This window comes from Geotrypetes seraphini, chromosome 8 (assembly GCF_902459505.1).
Source record: "Geotrypetes seraphini chromosome 8, aGeoSer1.1, whole genome shotgun sequence".
NCBI classification, from domain to species: domain Eukaryota; kingdom Metazoa; phylum Chordata; class Amphibia; order Gymnophiona; family Dermophiidae; genus Geotrypetes; species Geotrypetes seraphini.
The window spans coordinates 146,753,513-146,778,963 of record NC_047091.1 but is presented as its reverse complement, the minus strand read 5'-3'; the positions used below and the strand labels follow the sequence as shown (position 1 = coordinate 146,778,963).

At 45.8% G+C, this 25,451-nt stretch overlaps 1 protein-coding gene across 1 annotated transcript in view; it reads right to left on the bottom strand.

Annotated features, from left to right (window-relative positions):
- Positions 1-25,451, bottom strand: part of TMEM132D (transmembrane protein 132D) — a 610,320-nt gene that overhangs the window by 428,744 nt on the left and 156,125 nt on the right. The window contains exon 2 of the mRNA XM_033957235.1: positions 22,295-23,183. Within this exon, the coding sequence (XP_033813126.1) occupies positions 22,295-23,183 (889 nt within the window). The remainder of the gene's footprint in view (positions 1-22,294; positions 23,184-25,451) is intronic.

Sequence of the window (25,451 nt, the reverse complement as noted above, 5' to 3'; positions counted from 1 at the left end):
ATTGGCTGGAAGAGCGTTCCTTAACTGAGGACCCGCCACTGCAAAAACCCAGGAATGAACAGTTGTCTTAACTATAGCCCATATAGATGCAACAATCAGCAGTTGCTTAGATTGTGAACGCAAAGATCGAGACGGCTCATATAAGGCAAGAGAAGTTGCCATTACATTTGGCAAAGCCTGATGCAAGGCCTTGTACATTAACACCAAAATTTTAAACTGAACCCTCCAAACCACTGGCAACCAGTGTGATTCAGCCAATAAAGGGGTAACGTGTTCCCTATGTGAAATGCCACCAATCGCCCTTGCCGCAATCAGCGCTATTTGTAATGTATGTAAAAGAGTTCTTCACAAGAACACATAAAAGGGCATTACAATAATCTAAATGCAGTAGAACAAAACATTACATCGCTTGATGAAAGTTCGCTTATGAAATCATCAGTGCTAATTGCTTCTTTAATCAATTAAATTGGAATGTGCAAATTGGTTATGCAAATTTCAGTGCCATATATAGAATTAAGGTGCAATTATATAATGCAGGGTTTAAGTAATAGCACTTAGCATCACTTAAAAAAGAGGTGGTAAGCGCTCTCACATTAATTTTTTGCAAATCCCATGCGGTAATGGGAAAATTAGCACAGGACCTGCAAAAAACAAAAATCTTTAAAATACTGACCCATTAAATACGGGCTTAGTGCATGGGAAAGTCCCACATTAAAATGCACTAAGGGTCGGATTCTACAAACAGTGCCGATATCGGCAGCCACCTAAAAAACAGCAGTCGATCGCGTGTCAATCATGCAATGGCGCCATATGTAGAATCTCGGCTACCTCAATCATAGGCGCCGGAAATGTAGGTCAGGGTTTTGAAAGCCTACATTTCTGGCGCCTATGTTTGACGTGTTGGAGGCGCCTATGAGCGCCTAAGGTGATTTGCAGTGTTAGGCATGCCTACTTTGAACTTAGGCATTCTAAGGCGTCTCTGTAGATAATATGAAAGCGCTGTTTTTGTAGGTGCCTATTTTTTAAAAATGATTAATGATTTTTTAACGGATTTGCCAATTAACCCCCCCCACCCCACCATTTTTAAGTTGATATTCATCACTTAAGAGTCTAACTTATCCCCCTTTTTACTAAGCTACAGTAGAGGTTTCTAACGTGGCCCAGAGTGCTAAATGCTCCGACGCTGTTCTGACGCTCATAGATTTCCTATGAGCTTTGGAGCAGCATCAGAGCATTTAGCTCTCCAGGCTACGGTAGAAACCTCTATTGTGGCTTAGTAAAAAGGGGGATAAGTTAGACACTTAAGTGATGAATATCAACTTAAGCTGCTGTTTGTTAGCCGGCTTATAAATAACTGGATATTCAAAGCCAAAGCCCGCACAGATCCCAGCTTTGAACATCTGGGAATAACACCATCAGCATCACTTTTAATAGCCCTGAACAATTGGGTCTGTTTATCGCCCTGTTTGATTGCGGCAGTATTTAAATGTTCCCAAGTCCTGACGCATGTCACCGAAAGAGAAGTCTAGATGGATGTGTGGTGTATGTGTTTGTGAAGGTACCGTTTTGGGAAGTCAAGATATGAAATTACATCTCCCCGAACTGATGCACAGTACTCCAAAAGAGAGGGGGAAATGTTGCCATGGCAACAAACAACTTATTTGCACTAAGCGAGTGGAGGAAACTACAGCAAAAACTAGGTATATTTAAAACAGAAAAGGCATTATATATTTGAAGGGAAAAGAGAAGTAAAAAATCTCTTATCCTTCCCCTTTCCTCGCATTAATCTACATGTCTTTACAGACTTTGGGCCTGATTCTATATATGTCACCTAAAAAATTGTCGCTAACTAGTGCGGCATTAAGCACGCTATATAAACTCATGCTCAGTGCAGCTTAAGCGGCTTTGGGCATCGCTAGGCATCCTGTTTAGGCACACCATATTTATGTCAGGGTTTTCTGTGATGCACACTATGGTACCAAAGTCAAAAACCTAACCATGCCCACTTTTTAACTGCACGCTTTGGACTATGAGCCTACCAAGTTAGGCACCTAACTTTTAATTAAGTCCAATTATGAGATGTTATTGCCAGTTATCAGCACCGATTAAGTCTATTCATCAATTAAGTTACGCACCTACATCAGCTAGGCACACCGATGTTGGCGCCTAACTTTAGGCTGACTTTATAGAATTTGGGGGTTTGTGAACTGGCTGGTCTTCAGGGCAGCTTCTTTGGCTTTTGTCAGGTCAAACTCACTCTTAATCATGTTGCAAATTGGCAGTACAGTATAGAAACTGGTAAATTATACTGTACCTGTTTGGATCTATGCCCATTCCCACTGCTGCCTGTCCTTCACTTCATCATGCTTCAAGAGTTGGTAGGACCACTGAACCCCTCCACCATTATAAGTTAGGCTTCTTTCTTCTACAATATTGCTTGCCTTCTTGTTCTGTTCCCTAACCATGTTGGCATCCTCAGATTACCAGACGTCTGGGAAAACCTGGACATGACCTCTTTTTAGAGCACTGTCCAGGCGCCTGGAGGGATTTCCAGAACCCGGCAGTTTGTCTTGATTTTGGAAGTCCCTGAGGCTTGGGGCCGCAGACGTCGACACGATGACATTATATGCCTATTTGCATGTGCGCGATGTCATCACAACAACGTCCGTGCATGTGTAGAGGCCCACCAGACCTTGGAGAAGGACAAATGAGGTTCGGGTAGGGGGGGGCTGGGGTCAGAATGGGTTGGGACTGAGGGAGGAACAGGGCGGAGTCGGGTGTCCTATTTTTTAAGAGGAAATCTGGCAACCCTAGGCATCCTCCTCTTCCCCTTCTCCCCACATTGCAGCCCTGCCCAACTCAGCTGGAAGTTAGTACTTTTCTGACCTATTTCTTCCTGGGTAGTTTGTTTCCTCAGGCATTCACTCTAATGTGCTCCTACTCCTTCCTAGATTACATAGCACTTATTTCAATCTTCATACCTTACCTTCTCCTGAACAACTGTCTAGTTAATAACTTCAAAGAGTTACTTTCCCAAAACTTTATCTTTTGTATATGTATTTCTAAGGTACAAAACAGCAAAGTCTAGAAGTTGGTGCTAGACAGGGCAGGCCCAACCATCAGGCGAGACCTGGCATTCCCCCGGGGCAGCAGCAAGCAGCTGCAGTCAAAACAAATTGATAAATCCTGACAGCCACAAACTCAAAGAACCATCAGCACATACTTTGCTTTGCAATTTTATAGGATGTTTATGTGATGATCATGATTGTTGACTTAACTATCAAAATATAATGGCCTAGAAGTTCACTGAAAAAGGGTCTAAGCAGTGGCATAATAAGGGGGAGGTAGGGCTGCCCTGGGTGCCATCTTGGGGGGGGCGCCGGCCCCCACAACATACTTGCACTCTCCCTTCCCCACCCCTGGTACCTCTTTAAAATGTTCGCCAGCACGAGTAACTCTAGTCTGCTGCTCACGACAGTCTAGCTCCCTCTGAAATCACTTCTGGGTTGCGGGGACAGGAAGTGATGTCAGAGGGAAAGCCAATGCCAGCGTGAGCTGCAGGCCGGAGTAGCTGCTCGCACTGGCAAATATTTAAAGAGGTATAGGGTGGGAAAGGAGGGCACAAGTGTCGCATGTGGGTGCGGAAGAAGCGAGGGTGGAGGGGTGGTGAGGGGGAGGTGCAATTGCCCCAGATGCCTCCTACCCTCCATACCACACTGGGTGTAGGGCTAAAGGTTCTCCTAGGTCGCTAACTGGCATTAATTAGAAGTTACAGCGCAACTTGGTAGGTGCATTTTGTAAAGATCTGCGTGTCAGTTCTAGTGTGAGAATCTGAAAAGGGGGCATGGTTAGGGAAGGAGTATGGGCAGACTGTGTATGCTCCTAAAATTTATGAGCACTATTACAAATTCTCTCTGATCCATGCACAAGTTAAGCACAGGTATTGAGGCCTGGTTTTCCTTGGCTTAAATGGGTGTAAGGTGTTCCCCTTTAAATTTGCGGTTTGTGAATCGCGGATTCACTCATTCGCGGTCTGCTTCCACTGCCTCTTTCTGTAGTAAAGTCAGGCTACACCAATCAGGAGCTGCGTGTCAAAGCAGCTTCTGATTGGTGCAGCCTGACTTTACTACAGGAAGAGGCTGTCGGAGCAGACCGCGAGTGATTTTCTTCACCCGTCGGTGCTCCAACTGCCATCTCCTGCCTTTTGACAGGTGAAAAACCGAATTTGCGGTTTTTTGAAATTTGTGGAGGTTCCTGGAATAGAAGCCCTGTGAATTTCGGGGGAGTACTGTACCTAAAAGTTATGACATACTATGCCACTGACATGCATCTTATAGGATCATGCTAAGCGCCTGTGTAAGGAGCCGTCTTGGCGGGGTCACCGACACCCGTCATCCTCTCCTCTCCGCCCCTCCCCCCCACCACGTGCCTCTTCCCTTATACCTCTTTAAAGTTCGTGGCATGAGCAGCAACCCCAACCCGGCCCATGTGCTTAAGGCCCCGCCCAAAGGAGGAGCCTATCGGGTAGAGGAGTGATGGCATCGCAGTAGGGGAGATGAGGTATCTCTCCTGCCGCGATGGTTGCAGTGGGTAGGTTGCCGGGCCGCTGAACTGATCGCGCCAGCGGCCATCAGCTCAGCGGCCCCTTTTTCGGCACTTAGACCTGGTTTGACTTCGTCTAAGTCAAAAAGGTATAAGTGCCGACTAGGCAACCTGCCTATGGTTTTGGTTATACCTGCTGCATGCCTAGGTGTAGGTCGGCCCACCTCCCGCCCACTGCCCGCCCTTTCCCCTCCTCTAAACACGCCTCTTTTCTCTCTGTGCGTTTAGAGGCAGGGGAAAGGCCTAAGCTGGTTTTAGATACGTCTAAAAACCAGCTTTGGTTATGGGTACTTGGACGATCAGGCTTTTTTGATCATCCAAGTAGCCATTTAGGACACTTTTTAGACTTCTTTTTTTTATTATGAACCCCATTACTTTTAATTACATAACATTACTTACATGGAACAATAGGATAGTGGGGAGAAATACAATTTGGAAAAACGAGAGAACAATTAAGGATAATAACATAGGAAAAGGGAAAAAAAATTTTTGTGTAGAAAATTAATTTTTATATTGAAAATGAGCTTGAAAAGTCCTATAGACCAATTAATAGTCATATGCGTCTTTAAATAAAAAGCTTTTGAGGCCACCCTTGAATTTATCCAAATTCTGTTCAGACCTTAAATATGATGATAACGAATTTCATATTGTTGGGGCTATTGTTGTAAAAGAAGAAACCCTATCGGTACTAATAGTTTTTAGGGATGGGACATGAAGAAGATGCTGTGAAGTGGATCTTAATGTTCTCGGAGGATCATGTGGAATAAAAGTGGGTTCCTTGATTTTCATAGTTTTGAAAGTGATTAAAGCAATTTTGTAAGTAATACGGTGATGAATAGGTAGCCAGTGAGCACTTTTTAACAAGGGAGTAACGTGATCAAATTTTAATTTGCGGTAAGGGATCCCTTAGTTTGTAAAACAGACAATGAACTGTGAAGTGACTTGTCCACAGCTGCAGAAGCAACAGCAGGAATTGAACATTGGCTTCCACGGCTCTCAGACTGCTACTCTTATATACAAAGCTATAAATAAACAGCCATAACATAAGAACATAAGCAGTGCCTCCGCCGGGTCAGACCATAGGTCCATCCTGCCCAGCAGTCCGCTCCTGCGGCGGCCCAAACAGGTCACGACCTGTCTGAATCACCAGAAGGGGCTCCCTTGCCACCTTGATTTCTCATTGAAGTCCTATCTTCCCATCGAAGTCCTAACCCTCCGGTCTTGCACATGCACGACCTGATTGGGTTTCTATACTTATTACCTGGTTAGCTTTCTATACTTGTGTTACATCCCAGCACCTCTCTCAGTATCCCACGATCCCTTTATCCCTCAGAAATCCGTCCAATTCCTGTTTGAATCCCTGTACCGTACTCTGCCTGATCACTTCCTCCGGTAGTGCATTCCAAGTGTCCACGACCCTTTGTGTGAAAAAAAACTTCCTTGCATTTGTTTTGAACCTATCTCCCTTCAGTTTCTCCGAATGCCCCCTCGTACTTGTTGTCCCCTTCAGTCTGAAGAATCTGTCCCTATCCACCCTCTCTATGCCCCTCATGATCCTGAAGGTCTCTATCATATCTCCCCTGAGCCTCCTTTTTTCCAGAGAGAAGAGCCCCAGCCTATCCAACCTCTCGGCGTATGGGCAGTGTTCCAGCCCTCTTACCAGTTTCGTTGCTCTCCTTTGGACTCTTTCAAGTACTGCCATGTCCTTTTTGAGGTACGGCGACATCTATTTGCCGCCTGGACTTAAAGAGTTCTTTTCGAGTTCCTGTGGCTTTGAGATGTATTTTATTTTATTATTGAAAAGATTTACATTTATAGTAAAACTGAGTCAGAAACAGAAATAATTTTTATGGCTGCTCATCTTAGCCTTCTGAAACTATAAGGCCAGAAATAACCAGTGATGTGCAGGAAATGAACTGCTATCTGAGAAGCACAGTTCATATTTTCATTACCATATTTTATGAGCTCCTGATGTGTGAATAGTCTGTTCCGTCTGCAGAATGTTTTACAACTGACTTGCATAGCTTTAGTGACATCGACTGAGGTTCTGTAATACATACTGACTCTCCCCCGAGGGTAAATTCCAGTTTATCACAGAAAAACGAAGCCAGGAATCCCAGAAATTAGTGCTATAACAGGTAAGATATAAACAAGGTTTTTCCCTGGAAATTTTCACATCTACAATCGGTGACATTTGTGAGAAGTTAAGCTCTTAGAAGTTTGTTAACTTTTGCAGCACTCCCACTTGTTTGTCTCTTCTTTGACGTATGCTTCTGTATAGTATTTGTTTTGTGAACTAAACAGTTAAGGCCCCTGAAGAAGGCAATTTGGCTTGCCAAAACACAGCCCAACACGGGCCTTTGTTGGATTCATCAGGTCTATTGTTAAGTTACTTCTGAAGGCTAAGCAGTGTGAAATAATTAGCTCTTCCAGCTCTCCATCAGCTATTAATTGCAGTATATCATGAAAGAAGATACTTGGAGTGTGCAGGAGAACCTATAGGCGAGACCTCATTTAGAATATTGTGTACAATTCTGGAGGCCGCACCTTCAAAAAGATATAAAAAGGATGGAGTCGTTCCAGAGGAAGGCTACTAAAATGATGTGTGGTCTTCGTGATAAGGCGTATGGGGATAGACTTAAATATCTCAATCTGTATACTTTGGAGGAAAGGCGGGAGAGGGGAGATATGATAGAGACGTTTAAATAAATTACTGCAGAAAAACAATTGTTGCAAAAATGTTATAAGCCAAGCGGTGGAACTATCCTTTGAAAAACCATTTAAATAAAGTGGAGAAAAAAGCCTCAACTAATTTTATATGCAGACGGCAACCCAATGAGTTTTTTAGATGTTCTTACTCTGTATCATAGGCAAAAAAAAAACTCCACTACTTCTCTAAATGAAATCTTTCAAAACAGGAAAATATTTCACCACTGTGCACAGGGAACAGGAAAAAGGAGGGAATTCCCTGAAGCAGCCATTCGTTGGTGAAACAAGTGCCTTGTTGGATCTGGACATCGGTTCCTTGTCTTCACTTCAATGCCGGAAATGTGACTGCAGTAAGATCGTTGCGTCTTTGGATTGCGATCCTGGCTTGCATGAACAGCTATGAAGATAAGTGTTACCTTCCTGAAGGTTCTTTTTCCTGTTCCCTGTGCACAGTGGTGAAATATTTTCCTATTTTGAAAGATTTAATTTAGAGAAGTAGTGGAGTTTTTTTGGCCTAAAATAGAGTAAGAACGGCTAATAAAAACTTATTGGGTTACCATCTGCATATAAAATTAGTTGAGGCTTTTTTCTCCACTTTACTTAAATGGTTTTTCAAAGGATAGTTCCACTACTTGGCTTATAACATTTTTGCAACAATTTTTTTGCTGCAGTAATTTATTTAAGATTGTTATTGTTAATATTGTTTCTTGAGAGACGTTAAATACCTATGTGGGGTAAATGCGCATGAGTCGAGTCTCTTTCAATTGAAAGGAAGCTCTGGAATGAGAGGGCATGGGATGAAGTTAAGAAGTGATAGGCTCCTGAGTAATCTGAGGAAATACTTTTTTATGGAAAGGGTGGTAGATACGTGGAATAGTCTCCCAGAAGAGGTGGTGGAGACAGACTGTCTGAATTCAAGAGGGCCTGGGATAGGCACATGGGATCTCTCGGAGAGAGAAAGAGATAATGGTTACTGTGGATGGGCAGACTAGATGGACCATTTGGCCTTTATCTGCCATCATATTTCTATGTTTATAAATGCCTTTGCTCCCCACAGGTGTGACTATAAACACATACCCCCAAATTCTATAAATTGAACCCAAACTTAGGTGCACATTTATAGAATAGGGCTAAAATAATTAATTAGCAATTATTTGGTGATAAAAATCAATAATTGGTGTTAGCAAGCCACTAACTGGAGCAGATTTGTAGCTGCACTTGTAACAGATTTAAACCCCTATTCTATAAACAACGCTTCTAACTTCTCTCCCGCTCAAAAGAAGAATTAATATGGGAGAGGCATGGGTGTGTCAGGAGCATTCCGACTAGCACTATTTAGAACACTTGTATCCATGCACCCAACTGCTGTAATTAGATGCCACCATTTTCGCCAGCCATAGATATGGTGTAAGTGGTCATGCCTAAGTTTGATGTTTAACTGTCGACTTTTAGCTAGCATTTTATAGCAGATTTGGCGTGCAGCTCTGCCACTAAAGAATACAGTGGTACCTTGGTTTACGAGTGTACCGGTTTGCGAGTGTTTTGCAAGACAAGCAAAACATTAGCAAAATCGGTGCCTCGGAAACCGAGCATGGCTCAATTTACGAGCGCCTGCCCTCCCCCCCCCGCAATCCGGCATCCTCCCCCCGCGATCCGGCACCTCCCCCCACCACGATCCAGCACACCCCCCCGCCTCAATTGGGCACCCCCGCCGCGATTGGGCACTCCCCCGCTGCTTCTTACCCTCATCTGGGCACCGGCACCGGCATGTCCTGTGCTTGGTGCCGGTGCCTGAAGATAGGCCTCCTCTTCTGCTGGGCCTTGAGCATCTGAGCATGCTCAAGCCCCAGCAGAAGAGGAGGCTGATCTTCAGGCACCGGCACCAAGCACAGGACATGCCGGTGCCCAGATGAGGGTAAGAAGCGGCGGGGGGTGCCCAATCCCGTTGGGGGGGGGTGCCGGATCATGGCGGGGGGTCCAATCGCATCGGGGGGGGGTGCCGGATCATGGCGGGGGGTCCAATCGCATCGGGGGGGGTGCCGGATCGTGGCGGGGGTTGCCCAATCGCTTCGGGAGGTGCCGGATCGTGGCGGGGGGGTGCCAGATCGTGGCGGGGGTGCCCAATCACATCGGGGGGGAGTGCCCAATCGTGGGGGGGTGCCGGATCACAGGGGGGGCCTTCGGGGGGGAGCAATGCCGGTTCTTGTGGTGGGGGGAACGCATCAAAGCGAGTTTCCATTATTTCCTATGGGGAAACTCGCTTTGATAAACGAGCATTTTGGATTACGAGCATGCTCCTCGAACGGATTATGCTCGTAATCCAAGGTACCACTGTACTAGCAAGTAAGTGATGTGAAATTTCCAATTTTGCCACATCTGAGAATCTTGGGGGTATTGTTGGATGCAAGACTAAGGGATCCTTTTACGAAGCCACGGTAGTGGTTTAACGCGCGTAATAGCGCATGCTAAACCGCCGGACGTGCTAGCCGCTACCGACTCCTCTTGAGCAGGCGGTAGTTTTTCAGCTAGCGCGGGGGTTAGCGCGTGATTAAAAGCCGCGCGCGTTAAAGCCGCTACTGCGGCTTCATAAAAAGAGCCCTTACTATGCAGGTCCATATATTGCAGGTGTTTAAGGGAGCTTTTTTTCAGAGCTGCGAGTACTGTCAAGATTAAAGTCTATGATGGCTGCGTCCGATTTTCGGACAGTAGTGCAGAGTCTGGTGATTACAAAACTTGATTTCTGTAATGCATTGCTTTTAGGTATCGTAAAATACAGAGTGAAAGCTCTGCAGGTTCTGCAGAATACTGCAGCGCGATTGATTTCTGACGTACCTAGATATGAGCATATTTCGCCAGTGTTAGAACAACTACACTAGTTACCGATGGAGTTTAGGATTCAATATAAAGTTCTGACAATTATGCATCAAACAATCTACGGCACAGCACCTTGGTATTTAATACATGCACCGAGGATGTACCTGCCAACACATTCTTTAAGATCTGAAATAGCGATGCGTTTGTCGATTGAGTCAGTTGGGGAGATTCATTACAAAAGGACACAGACAACAGCAATTTCAGTTGCAGGTCCACGATTGTGGAACCAGTTGCCAGGTCATTTGAGATTATGTAGGGAGTTAAAAAGGAATTGAAAACTTGCTTATTTGTACGAGTTTTTTTCTAGAGCGAAATGCTGTGAAATATTCATTTATGAATGAAATGTCTTTGTGAGATTGTATATTTGAAATTTTAGAAGAGGGAATGATGTAGTAGAGCAGTAGTCTCAAACTCGCAGCCCGGGGGGACCACATGTGACCCGCCAGGTACTATTTTGAGGCCCTCGGTATGTTTATCATAATCACAAAAGTAAAATAAAACAGTTTCTTGATCATATGTCTCTTTAGCTATAAATGACAATATTTTTATTAAGACATAGCCAAGAGGAAAGATTTATAAACTATAAAGAACAGTTACTTACCGTAATAGCTGTTATCCAGGGACAGCAGGCAGATATTCTCAACATGTGGGTGACATCATCTACGGAGCCCCGTAGCGGACAGCCTCGCAAGCAGGCTTGCTTGAAGAACTTTCAAAGAGTTTTTGAGTGCTGCACTGCGCATGCGCGAGTGCCTTTCTGCCGAGCGTAGGTCGTGCGTCTCCTGTGAGGTACCTCAGTTCAGATAGCTAGCTAAGAAGCCAACCAGGGGAGGTGGGTGGGTTGTGAGAATATCTGCCTGCTATCTCTGAATAACAACTGTTACGGTAAGTAACTGTGCTTTATCCCAGGACAAGCAGGCAGCATATTCTCAACATGTGGGTGACCTCCAAGCTAACCAGAATGGGATGGTGGGAGTGTTGGCAATTTAGGAGAATAATGTTGTAAAACTGCCTGGCCAAGATGGCCATCCCGTCTGGAGAAAGTATCCAGACAATAATGAAAGGTAAATGTATGAACTGAGGACCAAGTGGCAGCCTTGCAGATTTCCTCAATACGAGTTGATCTGAGGAAAGCTACAGATGCCGCCATAGCTCTAACTTTATGGCCCGTGACTCAACCCTGCAGAGGGAGACCAGCCTGAGCATAGCAGAAAGAGATGCAAGCAGCCATCCAGTTGGACATGGTTCGCTTGGAAACAGGATGCCCCAACTTATTTGGATCGAAGGAGATAAAAGGCTAAGGAGCAGTTCTGTGAGGTTGAGTGCGTTGCAAGTAGAAAGCCAAAGCACGTTTACAGTCCAGAGTATGAAAATCTATTTCTCCAGGATGAGAATGAAGCTTTGAAAAAAACATTGGAAGAACAATGGATTGATTGAGATGAAATTCTGAAACCACTTTAGGTAAGAATTTTGGATAAGTACGGAAGGCCATCTTGTCATGATGGAATACTGTGAAAGGTGGATCTGCCACTAGAGCTTGTAGCTCACTGCCTTGTCTAGCAGAGGTCAGCGCAATGAGAAAAACCACTTTCCAAGTAAGATATTTAAGATGAGCCAAATCTATTGGTTCAAAGGGAGGCTTCATCAATTGAGTAAGAACAACACTGAAATCCCAAACCACTGGAGGCGGCTTGAGAGGTGGTTTGACATTGAAAAGTCCTTTCATAAATCTGGAAACCACAGGATGAGCAGACAGGGGTTTCCCTTCGATAGGTGATGAAAAGCAGCAATTGCACTGAGATGGATTCTAATGGATATGGATTTGAGGCCAGATTGAGATAAGTGCAGCAGGTAATCCAAAACCGAAGACAAGGAGGTAGATTGCATCTCCTTGTGATGAATAGTACACCAAGCAGAGAATCTAGTCCATTTCTGGGTATAACACTGCCTAGTGGACAGCTTCCTGGAAGCCAGATTGAGAGAACTATATAGTGGCAGTTAGGTTGAGAGGTACCAAGCTGTTAGATGTAAAGACTGCAGGTTGGGATGAAGCAGAGACCCTTGACTCTGTGTAAGCAGAGAGGGAAATACTGGTAGAAGTAGAGGCTCCCTGGTGTTGAGTTGAAGTAGAAGGGAGTACCATGGTTGTCTGGACCACCGAGGATCTATCAGAATCATGGTGGCATGCTCATTCTTGAGTTTGACAAGAGTTTTGAGAATCAAAGGGAATGGAGGGAACACAGAGAAACTGATTCGCCCATTCCAGAAGAAAAGGATCTGCCTTGAGGCGGTGAGGAGAATATATCCTGGAGCAGAACTGAGGCAGTTTGTTGTGGGAAGATGCAAAGAGGTCTATCTGAGGAGTTCCCTATTGAGCAAAAATGTGGTGTAGAGGCGAGGAATTGAGTGTCTATTCGTGAGGTTGTAAAAGACGACTCAATTTGTCCGCCAGACAGTTTTGCTGCCCTTGGATGTAGACAGATCTCAGGAAGGTGTTGTGAAGGATTGCTTTAGAGCTTCTTGGCAAAGAGGGAGAGATCCTGTTCCTCCCTGGTTGTTCACATAATACATAGTGGCCTGATTGTCTGTTCAAATAAGGACTACCGTATTGTGGAAAAGATGTTGAAAAGCTTTGAGAGCATAGAAGATCGCTCTGAGTTCCAACAGATTGATATGACATCGACAATCGACCCTGGACCAGTGACCTTGAGTAAGGAGACCATCTAGGTAGCATATGTTGAGGAATCTGTTGTGAGAATCTTCTGATGAGGGTGTGTGTGAAATAGCAAACCTCTGGAAAGATTGGAAGAGAGCATCCACCAGTGGAGAGACTGTCTCAACGAAGGAGTCACTGTAATGTGTTGAGAGACTGGGTCGTAAGCTTGCTGCCACTGAGATGCCAGGGTTCACTGAGGAATTCTGAGGTGAAGTCTGGCAAAAGGAGTCATGTGAACTGTAGAGGCCATGTGACCGAGAACAACCATCATGTGTCTTGCCGAGATTGATGTGAGGGAAGACACTCGTTGACAAAGGTGAATGAGAGCATCTTGATGTAGTTGAGGCAGGAATGTTCTGAGTTGAACAGTGTCCAGGATGGCTCCAACAAACTGTAGAGTTTGGGAGGGACATAACTGGGACTTTGGAAAATTGATTTTGAACCCAAGACTTTGGAGAAATGCTATAGTCCGTTGGGTTGCTGCAATAATCTCCTGTTGAGACAAGGCTTTGATGAGCCAGTCATCCAGATATTGAAAGACTTGAAGACCCTGCATCCACAGGGCTGCAGCCACCACCACTAGGCATTTTGTGAAGACTCTGGGAGATGAGGCGAGGCTAAAAGGAAAGACTCAGTACTGAATTTGAAGATTCCCAACCCGAAATCTTAGGAATCTGCGAGAGGCTGGATGAATTGGAATATGAGTATAAGCTTCTTTGAGATCTAGGGAGCATAACCAATCTCCTTGATCCATCAGGGGATACAGAGTTGGAAGAGAGAGCATCCGAAACTTCTCTTTGACAAGAAATTTGTTGAGAGCTCTGAGGTCCAGGATAGGTTGCAAATCCCCGTCTTCTTTGGGACCAGAAAATAGCCCAGTGTCCCATTGGGAACCTCCTCGACAGCACGGAGGCAAAGAAGAGCCTGAGCCTCCTGAAGATGAAGGCGAAGTTGTGACATGTTGGAAGGGAACTCTTTTGGAGGGAGTTCTGGTGGAATTTGAAGAAATTGAAGCTAGTAACCCTCTCTGATGATGGTGAGAACCCAGAAGTCTGATGTAATCTGCTCCCACTGTTGGTAAAAGTGATGGAGGCGACCTCCTATGGGGAGGAGAAAAGACTGATGGATGAAGATGGACGATATGCTCAGATTTAGATTGTCAAAAAGACTGTGCAGGCTTAGCCAAAGCAGGAGGCTGGGGTTTTTGCTGCTGCTGTGGTTATTTCCTAGATGGAGGCCTGGAGAAAGCCAGAGTAGATTTCTGTGGATAGCGATGTGGAGGTGGCCTATAAGGCTTAGAAGCTGGAGGCTTAGCTTTAGGTCGAATCAAAGAGGCAAAGGGTCGCTCATGCTCTGAGACGCTTGGTGGCAGCCTCAATGGAGTTGTCAAACAGCTCATTACCTTGGCATGATATACTGGCTAGACCAGTGATGGCGAACCTATGGCATGGGTGCCAACTGTGGCATGCGAAGGTCTTGCAGCTGGCACGCGCAGGGCCGCCATCAGGGCAGTACTACCAGGGGGTGCACAGGAGAGAGAGCTGAACGGGGACGATGGGGGACCCGCGGGGTTAAATATAACTCGAGCCCGAGGCTCGTCTTCTACTCCGACTGCCCTGCCGCTCACACAGCCGATCGGAAATCTTCCCCGACGTCAGCGCTGAAGTCGAGGAAGATTTCCGATCGGCTATGTGTGCGCGGCGGGACAGGCAGGAAATAGAAGACAAGCCTACGCGGCTCGAGCTACATTTTGCTGAGAAAGTTGCTAAGATGGGCTGGGAGACAAACGGGGAACACAAAAGGGGGAGGGAGTGCGTTTTGGACACAAGGCATGAACTTGGGAGAAAGGAAGGGAGGGAAAGAGATGCTGAGGTAGGGGAGGGAATGGGTTTTTGGACACAGAAGGCATGAACTTGGGAGAGAGGAAGGGAGGGAAAGAGATGCTGAGGTGGGGGATGGAATGGGTTTTTGGACACAGAAAGCATGAACTTGGGAGAGAGGAAAGGAGGGAAAGAGATGCTGAGGTGGGGGAGGGAATGGGTTTTTGCACACAGAAGGCATGGACTTGGGAGAGAGGAAGGGAGGGAAAGAGATGCTGAGGTGGGGGATGGAATGGGTTTTTGGACACAGAAAGCATGAACTTGGGAGAGAAGAAAGGAGGGAAAGAGATGCTGAGGTGGGGGAGGGAATGGGTTTTTGCACACAGAAGGCATGGACTTGGGAGAGAGGAAGGGAGGGAAAGAGATGCTGAGGTGGGGGAGGGAATGGGTTTTTGGACACAGAAGGCATGGACTTGGGAGAGAGGAAGGGAGGGAAATAGATGCTGAGGTGGGGGAGGGAATGGGTTTTTGGACACAAGGCATGGACTTGGGAGAGAGGAAGGGAGGGAAATAGATGCTGAGGTGGGGGAGGGAATGTGTTTTTGGACACAGAAGGCATGGACTTTTGAGAGAGGAAGGGAGGGAAAGAGATGCTGAGGTGGGAGAGGGAATGTGTTTTTGGACACAGAAGGCAAGGACTTGGGAGAGAGGAAGGGAGGGAAAGAGATGGTTGTGTACACGGGGAATAGAAGAAAGGAGAATTTTTGGTCATAGGGAGGGAGTGAGGTACAGACAGTGGCATACCAAGGTGGGGGTGGGGGCGGTCTGCCCTGGTTTTACGCCCCAAGAGGGTGCACAGCTGGCCACCCTCCAGTGTTCTCCCTAGGCTGGCAAACTGCGTCTCTTTAGCCATTGAGTGCCACCGCCGCCATTGGGAACAGGCCGGTGCCAAGTTCTCCCTGCTTTTCCCTGTGGGGCTGACCAACTCTCGCCACCCGCGTCAATTCTGATGTCGGAGAGGACGTTCTGGGCCAGCCAATCGCTGCCTGGCTGGCCCAGAACGTCCTCTCCGATGTTAGAATTGACGTCGAGTGGCGAGAGTTGGTCGGCCCCGTGGGGAAGAGAAGCAGGGCGAACTCGGCGCCGGCCTGTTCCCGATAGTGGCAGTGGCAGCCTATTCCCCAGTGGCGGTGGCAGCATTTTCCCAATGGTGGTGGCATAGGGGAGGGCAAGGAGAAAGAAAAAAAGGGGGGGACAGGGAGCCAAAAAAAAAAAAAAGAAAGAGGGCTGGGTGAAACAAAGAAAAATGGGGCACGGAGAGAGAGAGAGAAAGATAGACATACAGAATGAAAGGGGGTATGGAGAGAGAAAAAGAAAGAAGGGGGCAGGGTGAAACAAAGAAAAAGTTTGGGGAGGGAATGAGGTCTGGAGGAGAGAAAGCATACAGGAGGCTGAAAAAGGGAAGAAATATTGGATGCACAGTCAGAAGAATAAAGTGCAACCAGAGACTGATGAAATTACCAAAGGTAGGAAAATGATTTTATTTTCAATTTAGTGATCAAAATGTGTCCGTTTTGAGAATTTATATAGGCTGTCTATATTTTGCACTACGGCCCCCTTTTACTAAACCGCAATAGCGTTTTTTAGCGCAGGGAGCCTATGAGCTTCAAGAGCAGCGTGGGGCATTCAGCGCAGGTCCCTGCGCTAAAAACCGCTATCGCGGTTTAGTAAAAAGGGAGGGGGAATATTTGTCTATTTTTGTGTAGTTGTTACTGAGGTGACATTGCATAAAGTCATCTGCCTTGACCTCTTTGAAAACCCGCAGAATATAAATGATAATTAACATTTTCTCTGCGTACAGCGTGCTTTGTGTTTTTAAAATTTTATTGTTGGTAGATCATTTTGACTTGGCCACAAAGGTAAGGGGGAGGGAGGGGAGCTGCTGAAAGAGTCTACCTTGACGTGGTTGCAGGCTTACAAATCTTTTGGTCAAAGAGTGCGGCGACAGAGAAAAGTATGTGTGTATTCGGCCCATGAATGAAATCATTAAAACATTATAAATTGCCAATAAATTGAAATGAAAACCAAAGGATTGTGAATCAAATTGATTCTCTGACAATACAAAGATTCCAACCTTTAAAAATGATGTTACATAGTTCAGGCAACTTTATAAAGAGTTTTTAGATACTAAAATCTTGTTATTAAGGTTTAATTGACGTGCTGGCACTTTGAGGAAATTCTTTGGTTTTGTGCGGCAGTTTGGGCACTCGGGCTCAAAAAGGTTAGCCATCACTGGGCTAGACTATCTTGCATGTTAGGATCCATGTCCACAATGCGTAGCCAAGCCAGACATTGCACTGCCACAGAAAAAGCAGTGACTCGAGATGACTTTTCAAATGCATTATAAGTCGCTTGAAGCACGAAGAGACGTATTTGTGATAGAGTATAGTGGAGTTGTTGAAACTCAAGCAACCGGTGGTCAGGTAAATCAGAGAAGTAGGGCATGGTCTTTATGCAGTACTTGAGATAAGATGTGAACATGAAGTTGTAATTCAAAATCCTGTTTGCCATCATGGAATTTTGATACAGATGGTGTCCAAATTTATCCATCGTCCATCCTTCTCTGCCTAGAGGGACTGCAGCATAAACCTTTGTGGGATTAGATTTTTTGAGAGATGATTCTACCACCAAGGATTGGTGAGACAACTGCGGCTTCTCAAACCTTTACAAGGAACCATACAATAACAAGATTCCATTTTTGAGGGAATAGCTAGAATTGAATAAGGAGTCTCGAGATTCCTCAAGTTTGCTTCAAAACAGGATTCATGGGAAGTCTCATGGTGTCCTTTGGCGGATGTGGCAAATCAATCTCAGCCAAATATTCAGGAGTATACTTAAACTCAGATTGAAGATCAACTTGAAGAGCCTTACTCATGTCAAAGATGAATCTTGAAAAAGATGTGGATTTCGAAGATGAAGAGCCCTCAGGAGGAGAAGTTGAACGAGGCTGAGGCATTGCTGAATAAGAAGCCTCCCTGGAATATTGGGAAAGGATGTCTGTATCCAACGTAAGAGTCACAGAAGAAGCTCCGCTGTGTGATTTAGGTGGAGTCAGAGAGTGCTTACATTTGAGATGCCTCAATGGAGAGGTCCCAGGAGTATGAGGAACTGAATGTCTTGACTCGTGCCTCATAATAACAGGAGAACAAGGATCCTTCATAGCATGCCTCAACAGAGGAGTCCGGGGACCTGGATGAGTCTCAGGATGGAGAAGCACGAGGCGTTGGTTTTTGAAGGGGTCTCGATGGGCCTTGAAGAATGAGGTAAAGAAGACTCCTTATCCTTTCTCGAAGATAGGTGCCTCGATGACGAGGAATGCTTCGAATGAGACCTCGATTGAGGTTTCTCCACCACCTCTCAAGCAGGTTGAGTAGCCAGAGATCTGGAAGGATGAAGCGAGGAATCACTGGAGGACAAAGGCCGAGAACTAAGAGGTTTTGCTCGTTGTGCCTCGACAGAATGCTCAGACTGGCTTGCAGAAAGCAGGGTCGAGGTCGGGGCAAGCTTGGCAAAGACTGAGGTGAGCTGCCTAGTCAAGACTGCTTGCAGCATGTCCTCGAAGACAGGCACCGAGACCAATGACTCTGGTCTAGAAGGTGCAGCAGTGAACTCCATAGAGGACGACCTCGAAGATGAGTATTCCCTGTTTTTGGAGGCACGCTTCGAAGGGGGTCTCGTAGAGCTGGCATAACTGCACTCGTTGCCTGGACTGCCTGAGACTCAGCTGGAGGCTTCTTAGCTAGCGTACCTGTGGAGGAAAGAGCAGACTTGCCTGAGGACGAGACCTTAGGAGGCACAGCAAACAGATGAGGAGGCCTTCACAGATGAGGGCGACTTGCTCGAGGTCGAGGACTTGGCCGCTGCCGAGGTTGAGGCCGAGGCCAAGGCATTTTCTGCAGACAGATCCATGGAACCAAAGAGCTGCTGGATCTGGATACGACGTCTCCGGAGAGCTCATTTTTGAAGGGTAGCACAGTGCGGGCAGGACTCAGGATAAAGTTCAGGTCCCAAGCACTTAATACACCAACGGTGCGGGTCCGTAAGTGAAATCGCCCGGTTACACTGGCTACACCTTTTGAAGATCGTAACAGGCCAGGAGATAGAATAAAAGATGGCCGCAGCCAAACGAGGGTCGGCGGCAGGGCATGAGCCCAAGTCCCACCGGACGGGAACCGACAAAAAAAAAATTAAACTTTTATTTATTTTTTTTTTAGAGATGCACCGCACAGCGACTACAAAATAAAAGAACGAATTAAGAAAGAAAAGCCGCGGTGCGAGAAGGCAGAACGCAAAGTCGGGCAAAGCTCCTGCCTCGGCTGCAAGAGGAAGCCAAATTAAGTGCTCCTTGCTGGAACCCTTGATAAAGCCAGTTTGGCGAAATGGGTCCCGTCGGGCATTTGAGCATTGGAGCAAGAATGATAAGAAAAAAGAAAAGTTTTTGAATAAAGAAAATTAAAGAACGTCACAAGTTGGTCTGTTCTGTTTTGAATGGTTTATCCTGCTGAGTGAGGATTGCACACTGTTTGAGTTGTTCATTTTACCTCACTTCCTATCTTCAAGAACCTCTCCAGGAGCTTTCTTTTCCTCTCTACTCTAGTGTTTTGTATTAGAGAATGACACGGTGGATGTTACCCGCAGCTAGCCACGAGTAGCTGCGGGTAACCCGCCAAAACGGTGGAGGGGGGAAAGATGCTCACTGCAGGTACGGGGACAAGGCCATCCACCGCCCCATGGAGCGGTGAATGGCCTTGTCCCTGTAGTTAAGGTAGGGAACGCGCACTGTCACCGATCGCACGCGGCACCCTCCCTCCTTCCTACCTACCCACCTGAACCTATCCATCTCCTTCCCTCCCCCTTACCTTCGTGGTGTGTTTTAAGGTTTCAGACTTGTTGAAAGCCGCCGGAGCATACGTGCAGTCGCGTGCGTGTATGGGCAGAAGCTTCTGCTCTGACGCAACTTCCAGTTGTGCCAGAAGAGAAGCTTCCGCCCACACACGCACGAACACTCCGGTGGCTTTTAACAAATCTGAAACCTTAAAACACGTTGAGAAGGTCGAGAAGGTAAGAGGGAGGGAGAGAGATGCACAGACCACGCAAAGGGTGGCGAAGGGCAGTGAGGTGGCGAGAGGGAATGGTGGATGCTGCTTGGACGGGAATGGGGTGGTGAAGGGGATGGCAGGGACGGTGGTCCAGTGACAGGGCAGTGACGGGGACAGATTTTTTTTCCCCGTGTCATTCTCTATTTTATGAAAACCAAAAAACTCTGTGGAGTGACCCAACACGGTCCGCGTTTCGACAAAAAGTCTTCTTCAGGGGTCCCTGGGGGTCCTATAAAGGTATGTACGTGGGAAACAATTGAGTGGTGAACCGGAAGTGAGACACTGCTTGCATTTTTGTCGAAACGCGGACCGTGTTGGGTCCTGTATCCCTAGCGGACTAGGTCCTTTAAGGCTTTTATGTGGATAATTTACTTTTATGTGGATGGAATTATTTTATGTGGATGATTTTAGTGTACCTTTGGAACTTTGATACTTTCAAATAAAGTCCATTTAGGAACATCGTCACTCCACAGAGTTTTTTTGGTTTTCTCTGGATTTTCTTCTTTGTGGATATTTTGGGGTCAATTCTCTATTTTGTATCATTTGAGAAGCTGTACTGGGCTATTTCTCCGGGGGATTGAGGATTGTTGAAATATTTCCAATACAGCTCTTTGGGGGAAGGAATGGAAGGGGTGGGGGAGGAATGAAAACAAAGGAGCTTCAAAAGATACTTGGGTGGGGATAAGGTTGGGATTGATTCTGGGTTCTCTTTGCTATAGTTCACAACTGTATAATGGAAAGATTTGCAGATATTGGCTTATTATTTGTATTGTTGTGTTCACTTGGTAGCCTCTGTAGGCTTCTGTAGTTTGGAATATTCAATAAAAATTATACATTAAAAAAAAAAAAAAGAAAGAAACAGGTCTAGCCTAAAACGTCCAATTTTTGCCCTGTATTATTTCTACAACGTTGCATTATTGCAGTATAACATGCAAACATAAGCCTCCCCCTAGTCCCGCCCAAACCACGCCCCAGCCTACCCTCTTGAGATTCAGATGCACTGTAGACAAACTGTATGGAAAAGTACCTAAAATATAGGTTTTGAAAATAGGGATTTGAATGTTTTAGCAAACAAAACATCGAAATGCCTCTCTATGCCATTTTTGGAACACTTTTCTCTTTTGAAAATGAGCCCCTAAATCAACAAATACAGCAGTTTTTCCTAAAATCTCACAAGAACTCCATTCTGCACCAAAGCCATATCCTCACACTAAGATCATCTGCTGTAAAATTAAGTCACTGGGTGACCACATGTTCCGAGAAAAAGGGGATATGACAAGCAGAAGACCAACTCAAACAGATCCAGCCGGCATTCATTTATTCCTGCTACATCATGTTGTATATAATGGCACTTACCGTATTTTCATGCATATAACGCACGCGTTATAGGTGGTTTTTACAAACCGCGCATAACCTTGCGTGTTATACGCGTGAGCGCGTTGTACAAATTTTTTTTACATAGTTTCCCCCCCCCCCCGACACCCGATTCATCACCCGGAAGGAGCGCTCGCACTCCCACCCCGAAGGACCGCTCACACCCCCACCCGACGGACCGCTCGCACCCCCACAGCCTCCCCCCCTCCCCCATGGAGAAGCTGTCTACCTTGTTTCCGGATGCCAGCCCAGCTGCTTCCTCTGCCGGCGGTCCTGCCCCTTCTCAGAGCCCTGTGCTGCACTGCTTCCTCTTCAGGCGAACCGCCCTTTCTCTGACATCAGAGAAAGGGCGGGACCGCCAGAAGAGGAAGCAGCGCAGCAGGGCTCAGAGAAGGGGCGGGACCGCCGGAAGAGGAAACAGCTGGGCTCGCTGGCATCCGGAAACAAGGTAGACAGCTTCTCCATGGGGGAGGGGGGGGAGGCTGTGGGGGTGCGAGCGGTCCTTCGGGTGGGGGTGCGAGCGGTCCTTCGGGGTGGGAGTGCGAGCGCTCCTTCGGGGTGGGGGTGCGAGCAGTCCTTCAGGGTGGGGGTGCGGGTGCGTGCGAGCGGTCCTTCGGGGTGGGGGTGCGAACGGTCCTGCGGGGGGGGTGAATCGGACATCGGGGGGGCATCAGGCTTTCAGGGTAGGGACAGGACTTCAAGGGGGAAAGGAGAGTCGGGGCGGGCGAAAAGAGAGTCGGGGTCTCCAGAGAAGAGTCGGGGCGGGCGAAAGGAGAGTCGGGCAGCATGCTCGGTATACGGGTGTGCGCGGTATATAAAAATTTCTGTACATAAATTTGTGTTTTCCGCGCGCTATACCCGTGTGCGCGTTTTATACGGGTGCGCGTTATCTATGTGAAAATACGGTAGTTGGATTACTGGAGCTAATTTAAACCCATTCTGGTATTCTGAAAGAGTATAAGCATACCATCTTATTTTTTCACTCCCCGTCAAAAAAAAAGAAGAAGTTATTTTTAATAAAGGGACTGGCATTAACTTACCTCAGTGTGAACTGATCCTGCGACGAATTTCTAGAAACAGAGACAAAATAGGTCAAAGTATCCCCTGGTTTTACAGTCTTTGGTAGGTATTGCACAATAACGTTATTATCCAACTTTATTTCATACAAAGTTGGGCTGCCATATGTTTGATAAAGAAAAACACTTCCAATCCTTTGTAAGGAAGGTCTGGAATCATCCATATCGTTGCGTCCTGCTCGGATAACATTATTTTTTCTCGTGTCCTCCTTCATACACTCTCCTTTCTCATCCACTGATTGAACGATATAGTAAAGTTCCACAGGCGTGCCTTCCCACTGATCGGTGAATTTTTTACGCCCAGTTACCAGCGTTGGCGGGTCAAACCAACTAGGCAGGAGCTCTAGTTCGGCCACACACAATCCCAGATCCCCCTTCAGCCTGCAGTTGCCTTTCACTTCTCTCGTCTCCCGAAATGCAAACACCCTCAGGCATGGCAACCATTCTGTAGTACTATAGTCATCCCAGTCCCTTCCCACAATGTAAAACAAGATCTGAACTTTGGGCCAGCTGGGATAAATCTTCTCATTGATGACATATGCTTTAAGTTTCCAGTTGAACGTAAACAGCTCAGTAGATCCAAACTGGTCTGGCATCAGTAGCAATTCTTGGGGCACCATTTGCTCTACGGTGAAGGGCCCATAACTGGCATTAATTGATGGCACTTTCTTGGCTTTGTAAATGAGAAATGACTCCACCCTGGACTGCAAACTGGAATTCCTCATGATATCCTGATTTGCCTCTTTCAGGAAGAAGGAAACGTCACTGGAACAAATGCTGTAATTCACAGGCAGATAGGTTGGCAGCAGGGAAAATTTCTGCACACTGTCCAAGTTCCCGCGACTCTCTGTCACTGTCAACAAAAGACAAGTTTAGTTTAACAGCTGAAAATTCGAGGAATAATTAAAATACAGTGCTTGACTTTATAGTATAATTTGACATGGCCTCATTCTTTCCATACCTTGAGGGTTATAGTTTGGTAGGGAATTAGATTTTCCTATCTCTCTATAGCTCTTTGATTGGTTATTTGTCTCAATTTCACTATATTCATGGGCATAACTAATAGTTTGATCATCTTATGTTGAGTAATAAATCAAAGGCAGCCTTTAATTTTATTCGGCCTGCTTGAGTACATTTATATAAGGTTTCCATGCTATGCTCTTTGGGTTGTGGACATGTGGCCTTCCATTAATTTTAGCAAGTTAAAAAAAAAAGTATTTTGTAAAACTGCCTTGTCTTCACTTATATTTCCCTTGCTTGTGTACTGCTATGTACAAAAAACCATAATGATTATTATACGACAGAAGGATAAAAGTTCAGTGACTACTGGGCTCCTGCTCAAGCCTCAATACATAGGAATATGTGTACCAAAGAAAATTAAGCCCCAACACGTGCTTAGCACATGTGAAAATGCTTACCGCAAAGGCTAAGGTTACCATATGGCTTCAGAAAAAGATAAGGACAGGTTGATCACCCTCTCCAAGGTAGGAAGAACAAGAGGGCACTCTCTAAAGTTAAAAGGGGATAGATTCCGTACAAACGTAAAGAAGTTCTTTTCACTCAGAGAGTGGTGGAAAAGTGGAACGCTCTTCCAGAGGCTGTCATAGGGCAGGGGAAACACCCTCCAGGGATTCAAGACAAAGTTAGACAAGTTCCTGCTGAACCAGAACGTACTCAGCTAGGGCTAGTCTCAGGGCGCTGGTCTTTGACCAGAGGGCTACCGCGTGAGCGGACTGATGGGCATGATGGACCACTGGTCTGACCCAGCAGCGGCAATTCTTATGTTCTTATGTTTTACTTCCATTGCTTTCCATGGAAGTAAAATCTGGATGTCTCAATCCATCCTCCTTTTTCTGGAGCCATATGGTAACCCTACGCAAAGCACATTAAAAAGTTTTGTGATGAATAACTTATTTTTTGGTATTTATTTTCTGGAGGGGATGTGTCAGGGACAGGGTATGGGCACGGATGCCCTATTCAGCTAGTGTGTTCCGACTACCAAATGCTAAGTGCTTAGCCTATCTATTTATCTAGATCAGCATTTGGAGAGGCCATAGTATGTGGCACAGACGTTAAATATTTTAATCCTCTGTTCTGCCCTGGATGAAAAAATGCCAATTTGGCATCTGGGTTTTAACTGATGGCCTGTATATTTCTGTGTGAGAGAAACCTTCCTTGTTTCCTTTCTGTCCTATATAATTTGGAGTTCCATTCTAGCTGAATTTTTAGTCTGTAGACTGCTTTGTTATATTTTGTAGGAAAAGTGGTCCAAAAAAGTAAGACTCTAGTCTGCCCAGGAGCAATATAATCACTAGAACCAAATTTATTTGAGGGGAAATAAACCATAATGCAAGAGCGCTTGGGCCCTGATTCTATAAACGGTGCCTAACTGCTAAGTGCCGTTAAGCGCAACTGTCAATCATCTACTAGGCAGTCTTAAGAGGCCAATGAATCCTTAGACACAATGGCATTTAAGCCAGGGGGTTCTTAGCCTAAATGAGTGCGCCTAAATCAAAATCCGCTCTGAATGTGTCAACTATACCTATTTGCTGGTACACGCCTCAATGTACACACCCGCGTCAAAGTGGTAGGTGCCTAGCGAGTCAGGCGTCTTACCAGCTAATTCATTTTTAAAAAATATTTTAATGCTGCTTTCCATTAACAGCACCGATTAAGTCAATTAAGAAAACTGAGTTAGGTGCTTAGATTAGCAAACTGTGTCGATCTAAGCGCCTAACTTCAAGTATTTTTTAATAAAATCTGGGCCTTAGTGATTCCTAAATAGGAGGCAGTAACTGCTCCCCCATTAATTTTTTTTCAAGTCATGCACTCTATTGCCAACACACTAGGTGTCAGCCTAGCATTGCTAGCAGTCAGCATTTTCGGTTGGCCTAACCAATGTCAGCAGAGGCTTATGGGACATTATATCAATCTGACTCTGGAATGTTGATGCAGATAGACCCTAAATGCTCCTGCACAGAAATCACATACATTAAGCATCCAGCCAGACTGGATTGTTTATCAAGAAGATAGGCTACTTGAATGGGTCAAAGAACCAGAGACTAATCACATCTACAATTCCTGTGTTACACCTTCCTTATCAATTAAACTAACTACATAT